General features: G+C 43.7%; 1 protein-coding gene across 1 annotated transcript in view; it reads left to right on the forward strand.

Annotated features, from left to right (window-relative positions):
• Positions 1-14311, forward strand: part of LOC137415274 (uncharacterized) — a 342617-nt gene that overhangs the window by 162914 nt on the left and 165392 nt on the right. The window contains exons 9-11 of the mRNA XM_078779443.1: positions 5540-5614; positions 5860-6004; positions 9227-9299. Of these exons, the coding sequence (XP_078635569.1) occupies positions 5540-5614; positions 5860-6004; positions 9227-9299 (293 nt within the window). The remainder of the gene's footprint in view (positions 1-5539; positions 5615-5859; positions 6005-9226; positions 9300-14311) is intronic.

Consider the following 14311-nt stretch of genomic DNA (forward strand, 5'->3'; position numbering starts at 1 on the left):
AAGAAGAGGGAATAACTTACAAGTGATGTGTTTTCTAGAAATAAGCTTGTCTGGATGCTGTGTTAACTAGCACCTTGCTGCTGTCTTGGACAGCCTCAATTGCCATTCTGGTTTATGCTATTTATAAACACAATGTCAATTATACGAAAAATAACAACATCTGATTGTGTGTACTTTTAAAGAATAATTATTTCCAGATGTATATTTGTAATATTTATGAAACATGTCGACATTTACAGTTGTCGCCAATGCAATGTCGCCAATGCTTCATTCTTCCTCATTTGATCAATAAGTTCATGCTCTGGGATAAAATGCAACTTGCATTTGAAAATTTGTCTTGCTCGATCTTAAAATCACCTATTCCCAGCACAAGTCACTTCATCATCTCGAATAATGTTATTGTAGCAAGTAACCTTAACTTTGGCAACACACAGATGTTACAACAGCTGGGTCTTATGTATGCAGAGAGTTTTGGAAAATTCAAATGAAGCATATCCTTAATAGTGGCTGTGACCACACCTCGGATCAGGCTTCTCACCTTCTGCCTTCTCATCCTCACATATTCCCTCAGTTGCATACTTTCATCCGGAATCCCAAACCTGATTAGCATTCCCGATTATTAACTTAGCGCTCACCATCATTCCTTCATCTCTCTGTTGTCTCATCTGTGGACTTGAGTTCCAGATTCTGTTGTCCACTGCCCCTTTCTCTCGTTTATCCAAAGTGCTGCCCATAGTTACCTCCACCACCAAAGGTGGTTGGAGGTTATGTTTTTACCCATGTCTGTCTGTCTGTCTGTCTGTCTGTTTGTTTGTTTTTTGTTTGTGAACAAGATATCTCAAAAAGTTGTGGACGGATTCGGACGGAATTTGTCAGCTATGTAGTGTATGTGACAAGGACGAAATGATTAGATTTTGGTGAAGATCCGGATCCAGATCCAGCTACTAGATTTTTTTTATGTGATTCTTCACTATTGGGAGATAGGGCCAAAAACGATAATAATAATAATAATAATAATAATAATAATAATAAAGGAGTCTTATATAGCCCCATCAAGCAGAGTAAACGACCCTCATGGCGCTTTACATTATCATGCGAACGCACACACACCGCACACACATACACAAACATACACACACACAGACACACCTTCACTCTTGCCCTATTCCTCTCCATAGCATATATAGCATACATAGCATAGCATAGCATAGCATAGCATAGCATACATAGCAGGATATCTCAAAAAGTTGTGGACGGATGATTTTGATTAAATGTGATTCTGTATTGTGATTTTCTGGTCTACTCTGGGATGCAAAACGTAAACTGTTCACCTGGCGAAGATATATGCTCTCCACTGAGTGCCGTTCTAGTTAAATCATGCTTTCTCCTATACCCACTGCTGCTATCTTCATCTCTCGTTGACGCACTCGCCTGCCGCCCCTCACTACACTCCCCTGCTACTTTCCCTTCTGCCACTCAGCTCATGCATAATGTCTTTTATCTCTGTTCCCCTTTAATCCAATGTCAGTCTGTGAACCTGTGGCCCTCTGTTGTTTAGCTCCTCAATGACCCTACATTTTTGTATACAACTTTGAAATAAGGCTTGCAAGTTGTGTTACTTCCAAGTTCTACATAACTATTGTATGACTCTTATCAGATTTGAACGTCACCTTTATGTTGATGATTCTTGGTTTTTCTACAGAATATTCTATGGTATGAGTTTGCGACCTAAAATGATATGGCCGTGTTTCATTAATCATCATAACTCTGTTGAAAATTTTTTTGGAACTGTATTCATAGTTGTTCAAGAATGCCTCACTTTTGCCTTGCTAAGGGGGAAGGGGGAGGGAGGGGGGTTAAAGGCGGCTTTGGGGGTTCAAGGGGGGAAGGGGGAGGGAGGAGGAAGTGGAGGGGAGGGGGGAGAGGAGGGAAGGAAGGGGAGGGGGGGAGGCAGGAGAGGAAGGGGGTTCATATATATGCTGGTGGGTGAATGTGGCGTTCATCACGTTTCTGAGTTAAGTGTGATGCCGATCAGGAAGAAGAAGAAGAAGCCGTACTACCAAATTCGTACACTTCCGGAAATGCTTGATTTATTTGTATTCAAATGTCTGGTGATTGTTTTGTATTTATTTATGTGAATGTGTACTTGTATATAATATAACTGTCATAAATTTTAAAAGGCTTTGGCACTATCGAGTGTTTTTTTTGTTTTTTTATTCCAGAAAAACGTTTTTTTTTCATAATTTGTTTTTTCCTAAAACACTCCCAGGCACTCACTGATGAACCTCTGAAAGTTTGACGAAGATCCGTTCAGCCAACTCTGAGAAAAATGGTGGCACAGACAGACAGACAGACAGACATCTCTCTTATATAGTAAACTAGCAAGGGTACCCAGCATTGCTCGATCTCTTTTATTTGTGGAAGCCTAAAACACTTTCCTACACCTACTAAGGAATGGGGTCGGGGATCATTTAACATTACCTTTCACATAGCTACCACCATAGAGCGATTTTTTTTTAATCCAAAAAAGGTTCAAAATTTTCAAAAAAAGGTTTTTGCCTGAAACACTCCCCGGCACTCACTGATGAACGAACAGCTGAAAGAGTAGTGGGATCAAAAGTAGTGGGACCTGTGAAAGAGAGAGGAGAGAGAGGAGAGAGGGTATGAAAGAACTGTCTGCCATCTACACCAGATGGGGATGGTGGATAATCGAAAGACCATTCTATGGTCAGAAAGCAGTTAGCCCTATGTGACAACTTCTTTATGGATAATACCGATGATTTTCAGAGCCTTGGCTGCCATGGCTTCCAGAGGTGGGATACAGGTACGTCGGCCCACAAGGGAGACCCATACTCCATTGTGCTTCAAACAAATACTTTATTGACAAAATTAAGAACGAGTGTTGCTCATGAAGGCTCATGTCGGTTTCAATTGGCGGACAGGTATAATGATGGATGAAATCAATAAGGAGTGCATTGAGGTATGGGAAGCAAGGATGCATAACCACCATGGGAAGCAAGGAGAAGCTGAGGTTTCAGGCATTAGCCCTTTGTCATACCAAAATCGCTCTTCGAGAATTATTGGAGAATTATTTTGTATTATTAATTATTAAAGCAGTCTTCCATAATGTGTTGTATTGTCTGGGGAGGCCTGGCAGAGGTTACAGGTATCCTCAGTGGTGTCATTGTGTCTATGTTTATACTGTAAAAGCTGTGGGTGATATCCACAGCGGAAATGTGAAAGGTGAACATGATCAGACCTGCGGAGTAATTTCTCCATGTTGTCGATGGGTGGGGGATTAGTGCCCAGGATAGTGTTTGGACAGAAGAGAGTTGTTGATAATTGTGACAAAATTATGATTTTCATATTTATATAAAGGGTATGGCGACTATCCAGAGAGGATCACTCGACCCTTTGATTATTCATTCCTAAAGGTGAAAGCATTATTTGAGGTGTTTCATTTGTAGGTAAATTGTATTGAATTAGTGAGACATAAGTGAGCATACCTTTAGTGTTTACGCGATATTAAGGCACCCTGCTCAACTTGACTCCCAATTTGGTGATGACTACCACATTTCTATTATACTAATTTTTTTCAGATGCCATATATTTATCACCAACATGTCCCTCTCACATCAACATGTTTCGATTACTAAAACATGAACCCTTCTGTGCTATCTTTCAGACCGTTTTCACTTAACTTCAGTGACATTCTCACCTTCTCACAATTCGCTTATAGTCGGATTGTATCTGAATTCGGATTGTATCCCCAAGTCAGTGTTCTGTGTCCTGTGCTTTTTCTGGTCTTCATCAATGATCTCTCTGACTCTCTAGAAAATCCTCTCTATCTCTTTGCTGATGGCTCCACTCTCTGCCGCTCCATTCCTCATCCCTCAGATCGGCAGGCAGCATCCTATTCACTCTCTGCAGACTTGGACAAAATCACAAACTGGTCAAACGAGTGGAACATGTCTTTCAATCCTGACAAATCTCACTCTTACTTTGTCTCTCCGAAAAACCCATCTGGACAACCCTCCAATCTACTTTCTGAACAATCCTCTCCAAGAAGTTCTGTCACTCAAGCTTTTGGGTCTCACCATCTGTCATGATCTTTCCTGGGAAAACCCCATTTCCAATCTAGGCCTCCAAAGCCAGTCGCCGACTGAGTATCCTCCGTCGTGTGAAGTCCTTTCTGGGCAAACCTGAGCTCCTTACCACATACAAGGCTTTCATCCGCAGCTCAATGGAATACTGCTCTCCCCTCTGGGCTGGTGCTCCTGCCTCACACCTAGCTCGGCTTCACGCGGTTGAAACCAAAGTTTTCAGAATCATTGGAATCTCCTGTGATGAAGCTGATTCTAAGGGCCTTTCACTCTCTCGCCACAGGCAGGTTGGTGGTCTTTCTGTCTTCTACCGACTCCTCTCCAGCCTAGCTCCCCCAGCTCTCTCTCTGTGCTCTGTCCCCCAAATTTTCCTGCAGGACGCACAAGATCTGCCAGCAACCCTCTTCTGTTGAAACTTCCAAAATCAAGACTCTTTGCTCACCTTCACTCCTTCATTCCTCTTTTCTCCCGCCTCTGGAACAAACTTCCTCACTCTCTTCAATCCTTCTCCTCCCTCCAGGTCTTCAAAACAGCTGTTTACCACCATCTCTTGTCTTCCCCCATCCAAAACCTTGATCTTTTATATCCCCGTTAAAACACCCCAAATCCACCTCTTTCGATCTCCAACTTCTTTCCTGAAATTCCTCGTTGTGTCAATTTGTTTTATACCGTGTACCCCTTCCTTCCCCCCCCCCTCCCCCCCACCCCATCCCTTCCCACCACTGGCCCTCTCTCTTCCACAGATCTACCGACGTCCCAGTTCTCTACTGTTGTTGTGCTTGTATGTTTTCCTCTCCCCCCCCCCCCCCCCCCCCCCACTTGTCTCCCGCTCCCTTTATTTATTGTATGTTTATGCGTCTGTGCATGTTTTCATGTATAATGTGTTAGCTCTTACACGAGCCTTGACTGTATACCAAAAAAAATTAAAAAATAATTTATACAAGCTATTCATCAATCATGGCCATCAGCATTTGATGTTAGACTTGGTGAAACTCTTGGATCAATTAATTTCGTATGGTGAGGTGGGAATGACATTGGGAGGAGGTTGGGAGGAGATGGCGAGAGGGTGGTGGTGATGTTGAAAGAAAACACAATTACAAAAGGGAAGTAGAGAGGATGGGAGACAAAAGGGAGGAGAAGAGAGTTAAGTTTGGGAGTGGCGGGGGTAGAGGGCAGGACATGTGGAGGTGTCGAGAAAAACAAATTATGGGTGTAAAGGGTGTAAGAAGGGAAATGGTCAAAATTCTGCCACGTTGTATTTTTAATATGAAGATGGCCACTGGCAAAGCATCAAAAATGTTAATGATTGAAGATGTATGTTGCCTGGTGTTTGCATCATTGAGGGAGAGCGCAACACCAGTAAATATTGTTCTCGTGGGATGTATTATGCATAAAGAAGAGATGTATGACTGAACTTACCTTTTACTGTGATACAGCCGGAAGTGATTGAGCACCTTGGGAGCCTGAAGGAACTTTGGTTAGATGGGAATGGCCTGCAGAGATTTCCTGGGGTACGATATTTTCAATTTGTCTCATTATATTAGTGTCTTAAATTTTTATTTTATGGCAAGATATCAACTACCTTTATGGAAAGGTATGTTACTTACCACACCTGCCTTTAAATTTATATTATTCACACGAAGTGAGTTTATCGTCTTATTATTTTTCTCCAACTCAACAATCTGGAGAATTTTTAATGCAGTGCAAAGTGGTTTATTTTCCTTTTAGTTACAATTAACTTGCTTTCTGTGAACAGTGGATTGGTAAGCTGCGGCAGCTCACATACCTGGATATCTCTAAGAACAATGTGGAGGAGTTGGAGTCAGGAATTTCAGGCTGTGAACTTCTTTCCGACCTTCTGCTTTCCTCAAACCTCTTGCAACTGCTGCCACACACAATTGGTAAGCTGAACCCAAATATGGAGTCTCAGCTAAATAGTTAATAAACGCATAAAACATTTGCCATCCAAAGAGCAACATGAGAAGTTTAATCCACATAATTAAATAGAAGCTTATTCCAGTTGAATCTACCTGAAATCAAACTTCGTTTAATAGTTAACTAGAGTGGATCGGCTCACGCTACGCTCTCCTCACCAATTGTCACTACAAAGGCACAGGCTTGTTTTAACTGAGGATAACAATTGTACTTGAGTTACTGTGTTGTCATGATTTACACCAAGCATAATACAAACATTTATTTTGTTCAAATTTATTTGTAATATTGGTGATATTATTTATTTGTATTTTATTTATAATCTAAAAAGGTCCAAGTGGTCTAAAGCCCGAAATCGTCAAGGGTCTTAGCGGTCTGATCTGTCTGAAGGGTGTAAGGGACCTAAATGGTATTAAGGTCTGAGGGGTCGAAAGGGGCTTAAGGGGTGTAAAGGACTAAAGGTTCGAGGGGTTTAAAGGGTATATAAGGTCTAAAGGGTATATAAGGTCTAAAGGGTGAAGGGATCTAAAGCTGTATAAAGTTTGTTTGTTTTTTGTATACAAGATCCAGGCTCGTGTAAGAGCTAACATCAATCCTAAGAAACAACAACGAACGGACACACAAAACATACAAAAAAGGGAGCGGGAGACAAGAGAGAGAGAGAGAGAGAGAGAGAGAGAGAGAGAGAGAGAGATAGATAGATAGATAGATAGATAGATAGATATAGATATATATATATTATATATATATATATATAGATATATATATATATATATATATATATATATAGAGAGAGAGAGATATATTTGAAGGGTCTTAAAGGTAAAAGGAGTTTTGAGGATCTTGGGGTCGAATGGGTCTAAAGGGTCTTATGGGTGTTTGGGATATTTGGGTCCACTGGGTGTATTGGGTCTTGGGGTCTTTTGGATGTTCAGGGTCTTTTGGGTCCTCTGGGTCTTTTGGTTGTTCAGGGTATATTTGGTCTTTGGATTCTTTTGGATCCTCTGTGTCTATTATAGCTGGGCGGCTTAGCTAAAAAATTCGGATCGATTGTGCCTTTTCCCTTAAAAGCATGAAACTTGGCACATGGCTAGAATACCCGAAATGAAAGATTTTTAGTCCAGGGGGCATCCCCAATTTCACCCCACATGGCGGCCATCTTGAAATCCAAGATGGCCGTCATACAAGACCTATTTTGATGAATATCTCCATAATTAGAACAGATATCAAAATGGTTGAAGTGCCTATACCTACATTTTTAGGGTCTAGGAATCCAATGGCAACAATGGCAAAACAATGGCAACTGATTGAACGCTCAAAGCCTTTGAATGATGTCGTCCCGCGCAAAAAGTTACCTCTGTTTGGCAGCTCATCAGTAACAGACCAGCTGACAGATAAACACAAGGTAGCCTCATTGAAGAGTGATGTTCAACTGTTTTCTCGCCTCTATATTGCCTGTCAAACCCGCGAGGGAAACCTGGATGAATTTTTCCGTCATGAAAATCAATCTTTCCCTCCATCTCTGTCCAGGATGGGAAGCTTCGACTTGGTACAAAGAGCGACCTTTTGGACTGCTTAGAGGAACTTTCACCATCAAGCACACAGATGTCAGAGGTGACATGTGTCATACTTGACGGGGCAGTAATTGTTCAAAAGCTGAAGCCCGATGTTGGCACAGTCAAAACATTTGGCGAATATGCCGAAAAGGTCTTCATCCCATTTGTTTTCTCACAGTACAAATCTGCAACCCGACTTGATCTGGTGTGGGACCGTTACCTACCCGACAGCCTTAAGAGCATGACCCGTGAAAAGCGTGGCAAGGGGGTTCGCCGACGAGTAGATACCTCAGTTGCAATTCCTGGACAGTGGCAGAACTTTCTTCGAGTTGATGAAAACAAGCGTGAACTCTTCAGCTTCCTTTCCAATGAAACAATTAAATCATTTGAAGACCAGCGCAAGGAGCTAGTTGTCACACTTGATACAGAGGTTCTTACTGCTCCACCACGCATTGATCTAGAATCACTCTCCCCGTGCACTCAGGAAGAGGCAGATGGTCGGATGTTCCTACATGCTGCTGATGCAACACAGAGAGGGCATAGTAAGGTCCTCATACAAACTGTGGACACAGATGTTGTCGTGCTTGCAGTTACAGCATCCCAGAAGCTTTCAGTGATGATATGGTTACAATTTGGGACAGGCAAGAACATGCGATTTATCTCTGCACATGATATAGCCACAGCTCTTGGCCCTGAGAAATCTAAAGCCCTCCCCATGTTTCATGCACTAACAGGGTGTGACACTTCTTCAGCGTTTAATGGGCGTGGAAAGGTAACTGCATGGACCCTAAAAATGTAGGTATAGGCACTTCAACCATTTTGATATCTGTTCTAATTATGGAGATATTCATCAAAACAGGTCTTCTATGACGGCCATCTTGAATTTCAAGATGGCCGCCATATGGGGTGAAATTGGAGATGCCCCTGGACTAAAAATCTTTCTTTTGGGGTATTCTAGCCATGTGCCAAGTTTCATGCTTTTAAGGGAAAAGGCACAATTCATCAGTTAAGCAGCCCCACTATTATGTCCTTTGGGTGTTCGGGTTTTTTAAGGGTTTTTGGGGTATTTTGGGGTCTTTTTGGTCTTCAGAGTCCTCGGGGTCTTTTGAGTCTTCGGACTCCTCAGGGTCTTCGGTGTATTTTGAGTCTCCGGAGTCCTCAGGGTCCTTTGGGTCCTCGGGGTATTTAAGGATCTTCGGGGTGTTTTGGGTCTTCTGTGTCTTTGGGGTCTTAAAGGTCTTTAGGGTTCTTGGTGGTCTTAAGGATCAAAGGAGTCGTAAAGGGTCTTCAATGGTCTAAGGGGTCTCAGTAGCTAAAGTCGAAACTCTAAAGGGTCAAAAGGTACATTCCAATAGTACGTAAATAATATACGTAAGTAATTAATAGACAATTTGACTGAGTTGAAGCAGTACGTAATTAATAGACATATAGTCACGCAGTAACTAATTAAAAGACAGGATGTGACTGAGTTCAAACAGTATGTAATTAATAGACATATAGTCACACAGCTTCACGGACGGACACACGCCGAGACCGAGCTCCTTTTATATTATATTTGATGTGTTTGTTTTTTTTACTTCAGAATACAGTCTTATGGAATTACAGTTACTGGTGTCCGACTAAATACTTCACCAGGTTTGCTGCGCAAGCTGACTACTCTTCGGGTGGATGACAACCAGCTGACTTCACTGCCTACCTCTATTGGCAGGTGAATATGTTTGTTTGTTTATACGGTACTCAGCACGGTGGTGTTTATGTTCGGTGGATGTGCGGAGTATCGTTGAGAGAGGAAGACAAATGATGAATTGCGAAAGATGATGGGAATAGAGCCTGTGATTGATGCTCTGAAGAGGAACAGGTTGAGATGGTTTGGGCATGTGTTGAGGAAGGATGAAAGTGACTGGTTGAGAAGAGTGATGGGAATTAATGTGGAAGGAAGCAGAGGACGGGGAAGACCAAGAAAGACTTGGCTAAAGATGGTGGAAGAAGAAATGCGGGCAAGGGGGTTAACAAGGAGAGATGCAGAAAATAGGGCAAAATGGAGAAGATTGTCATGGGGACCGCAAGGCTAACCCCCGCTATGGCAGGGAAAATGGCCTTAAAATGCATGTTGTTGTTGTTGTTGTTGTTTATACTCAGCACCTTGTGTCCACCACAGGCAACAAGATATTTACTGTAAAATGTTATTCTCTTTCCTACTTTGTACTTTTTACATGCTAGCCTCGCCATTTCAATCTTCAAACAACGTTCCACGACTATCCCTTTGTAAATTCACATTACGTTTGATGAAAGAAATTTCCTTTCCATGCTGAAATGCAATAAAAATGTAAGTTGAAAGCAAAATACTTGTATGATAAAACATTCACACAATAGAGATTCATATTGTTTGCAGCTTATTTTTATATAGATGCCCAGCGCTTGCAATTTTATCGGCAAACTGTAAATAAAGAACGGCTTTTAGGTGGTGGAATTGGCAAGGCTTTGTAGCATTGCACTTTGGTGTAGGTACAATTCCAATGACTACTTAGTGAAAATGTCTGCACCCTACCAGATGGAGTTGTAACCTGTCAAAGACTGAAGTCAACAATAGTCTTATTATTGGAACAGAATACGTTCTTGAGTGAAGAACAGAATACGAACAGAACAAGATAGTGCAGCGGCATAGCAAACCAATTGTGCATTTTGTGATGGAAGCACCAAATTTGGCAGAATGATAGAATATTATATGGAGAACATTTTCAGATATGGAACCACTTTGGAATTCACCCCAATGTGGCCGCCATATTGGATTTCAAAATGGCAGCTTAAAAATCTTTAATTACAAATATTTCTGGTTCTATACCAGCTACAGCCTTGATTTTAGTGTCTGGATGTACAAACTTGAGGTCAAGGAATTGAATGGTTCTACTTAGAAGTTGATTTACTGACGCCATATTGGATTCCAAGATGGCGGCTTCCGAAAATCTGCTGACCGATATCTCTGGTTCTATGCCAGCTAGATACTTGATTCTGGTGTCTAGATGTACATTTCTGAGGTCAATGAATTGAATGGTTGTATTGAAATATGTTTTAATGCACATAAGCAACTGATAATCCCATATTACGTACATTGTATACACACGTTCAGCAAGAGAACTAGCGAGCGTATTGCATCAAGTCATGCCAAGTGTCACAGTTCCAACTCAATGTGAGCAGTCACCATCACAGGCACACAGTGCTGTGCATTTCAGAGCCGCTTTCTTGCACTTGCATCTCCCACTGCAACCGTTTTCGCACCCACAACAGATGAGTTCAGAGCAGGATTTGGCAGCTTCTGGTAGTGTTGTCCACAGAGGATCGAACTGTCCGTCATTGTCCACCCACCCCCAGTCGCATGGTGATGGGAGATAGCAGTGTGGGACAAGAGACTGTCCCCAACAATGTCCACCCTGGTAAGTTGCTCTCTTCATGTGTTGTACTAGGGCGGCCTGTGTTGGAGGTATTGCTTCAATGGATCGAGATTTCTTTGCAAAGAGTTTCTTTCTTGCCAGATTCACCTCAGAACATGTGCATGTGCGGTCGTACAGAAGCACTACGTATCTCTCCAGGGTTGCCAGTGTATCCTCAGAGATCTCACTTGGTGCAGATGCCAGGTCCAGGAATGCATTGGTCACTTCTGGAAAAGTTTCCCATACTGCCCATGCTGTTTTCTGTGATGTGATGGTCTCAAATTCTGTGATGACCCGAGCAACTTCGGGGCCAGCCACCATCCACCGTCGAAGGGCACTTGGATTTTCAGTTAGGCCCACTGCCCCGCCATCGCCTTTGACCGTGGCATTGTTTTGTTCATGAGCCTGGTCTAGGGAGATGGCGGAGAAAGCATGCCTAGTCTTCTTGGATGTGAAGTGCCCCGCATGGAACTTGGCAGCAACATCTGGGTGTTTCTCTGCAATGCCAACCATGTCCCTGATGTGGACTGGTAACCAGTGAGCATAGTGGATATGGTCCAATGCAGCGAACCATGCAGCTAGCTCTGGTAGGGTGTCCATGTACAGCGTGAAGTTGGACTCTCTCAGTGAACGTATGTAGAGGAGTATACAGAGCTCCAGGTTAAGTACAGTGGCCCAGTACTGAAACTGTGGACATGCCGCTGCTCTCTGGTCACACCATGCCTCGAACTCCAATGGTTCCTCATCTCTTGCAGTTGCTCTTTCGTTGTATATGTCATATGCACGATGCTGCAGTATGTGTAGGGCAGCAACAGTTACTTGGTGGGCGCGTCTTGTACGGCTGACGTGAGCTGCACGCAAGAAGGAGTCTGCTGTGCCAGCTGTTGCTATCTCTGCCTGAACCAATGCCTGTGTCCAACCGCTGTCTTGCAGCCAGTCTCCTGCTGTCTTCAAAGCTGCCATCTCTGTGTGTAGACCACCCAGCATGACCACAAAGAGATCTTCACCATGTGTGTCTGGCCAGTTCCATTGCACCTGCTTGGCGATCGCATAAAGTGGTTGGTCCAGTGTGACGACGGGTATCTGTCCAGGGTTTAGCTCATTGATCGCTGCTTTCACGACATCCATGGCATGGCGGATCATTGGCACTGAGTGGGCTTGGTCATGGAAGAGGGGAAGCAAGGCAGTGGGTGTGACTGTGATACTAGTATCCTTGGCCGATTGGTTCTCTGCGTGATGTGCAGCCCAAGAAATGTTTCCTGGATTCTGTGTGTCACCACTGTCACATGCATCCTTCACAGTCTGGAGCCACCTCTTCTCTTTATCCAGTTCAGCTTGTGCAGGATTCCTCTGCAGCGACGCCTGGGTTCCAGCTGGTACAGGGTGGCTTTTGGCAAGTGAACTAACTGGTTGTACATCTGTGTAATACCGTGGAAGGTCCTCCACAGTCTTGACATTTGAGACACCCCCGATGATGACAATACCTCGGTCTGTGCCTTGATTGTCATAGTCTGGATGTTGTATCAATGAAATACCAGTTCCGTGGAAGGAGTCGTGTGCTGTCGTGGAACTGGGATTGTGGTCTATATTATCCACAGCTGATGTGGTGAACACTCCACCGCGGAGCTTTGGGGGACAGACCACCTTCTCCGCCCGAAAGCGCTGACAGACCCCGTTCCCCAGCTCTGCAGAGATCCGTAGCACTCTATCATAGGCAATGCTGATCCCTAGTCCAGATAATGTGTCAACCAGTTCCCTCTTTCTCGTATGGGCTTGAAGCATCAAGCCAAGATATATTGGCAAAGGAGTCTCTTGACTAATGCTGTGTCGTACGTCTGTGCCTGCACCTCTCCTCTCATGCTTCACACTGTTGTATTTGAGAAGTTGAGCTATTGTCACAGACGCCGATGCCGATGACTGACATGCCTGATCTTTGATGCCTGCGCCCTCTAAAATCATGGAGACCATTGTCAGCAGCAGTTGTGGCACAGACTCTTCTTGACATTTGTTTGAGAAGGACCCATTGAAAGGCTGAGATGACTGGAACATATCCTTCCTTATAATCCCTGCAGCTCGTGCCAGGTGCACAACATCACTGTCAATATCATGTTGACATGCCTTGGCTAATGCACTGCCAATGTCTTCCTGAAACACCAGCAGGACATCTCTTCCCTGCCTGTGCTCCTGCAGATCAGGGAAGTGTGCCAGGATACGCTCCTTGAGTCTGGTTGTATGGACTCGTGTTTCCAGCACAACTCCGAACTGTTCCATTCTCATTGTGTAGAGCTTGGTGAGGTCTGCCATCTTGAATACAGGAGCAGTGTCTTCTTCTTTAGCAGTTTCCTCTATGTACGTTACCAGTTCAGCAAGGACTATTGCTGAAATGACATCTACCGTGCTCTGGCTTTGCTCAGCAAGCTTTTTTGCTGCCCTCACGCGGTTGTATAGGGATGTCAAACATTTCTTATGGTACTTGGCCTCTCTTGCGACCATGTCCCCAGCACTCAGTTGGGCTAACAAAGTGGTATCCTGAAGAAACTCTGCAGCCTTGCGAACGTGTTTATCTAGTTCCAATGTCGCTGCTTGATGAAACTCCAAACCAAGCTCTTGCTGGCAGAAGAAGCACAAATTGTCGCATATGCTATCAACACAAGCTGCCTGAGACCTAGTAAGCTTGTACTTATCTGTGATTGTACTGGGGATAGGGCTTCCCTCTGGATGACTTCTCTTCTGTACCCGCTGTAGCTTGGTAGTGTTATATTTCACCCTGCATGACTTGTGCCACTTGGCTTGGTGGGCAGCTAGAGTGGCAGCTATCCCTTGGCCTTCATCCAGTCGTTGCAAGTCCACGTCTTGTGGCAGCTTGCCTAGTTTATTGAATGCTGATAGATTGTCTTCAAGTGTCTTGTATCCAGCACCTGCATCAGTTCTTTTCGTGACAGCAGGACACTGTAGGGACTCTCCTATATCAACTTGACGCAGAACACAGAGTTCCCAGTCCAGTGGCGTCTTTGGCGTTGAAGTTACATGCTTGGTAACATGAACTAACTTGAACTGCTTCGACATGATTGAAACCTGGATGGAGCAAACAAACAAAAAAGTCGTTTAATTAGGGGTTAATCAACGGACCAGCATGTTTTATCTACAGGACAATACACGACCCCCCCTGAAATTTGACACCAAATGACCTCTTTTAGGGGTATTTTTGGCCGAAATTTTCAAATTTTTCACTCCCCAGACCCCTAGATGTTCCCTTGAGCTCAGAATCGCCGCTGTAATGTGTCTACTGATG

This window comes from Myxine glutinosa, chromosome 1 (assembly GCF_964187855.1).
Source record: "Myxine glutinosa chromosome 1, kmMyxGlut1.1, whole genome shotgun sequence".
Classification (NCBI taxonomy): Eukaryota; Metazoa; Chordata; class Myxini; order Myxiniformes; family Myxinidae; genus Myxine; species Myxine glutinosa.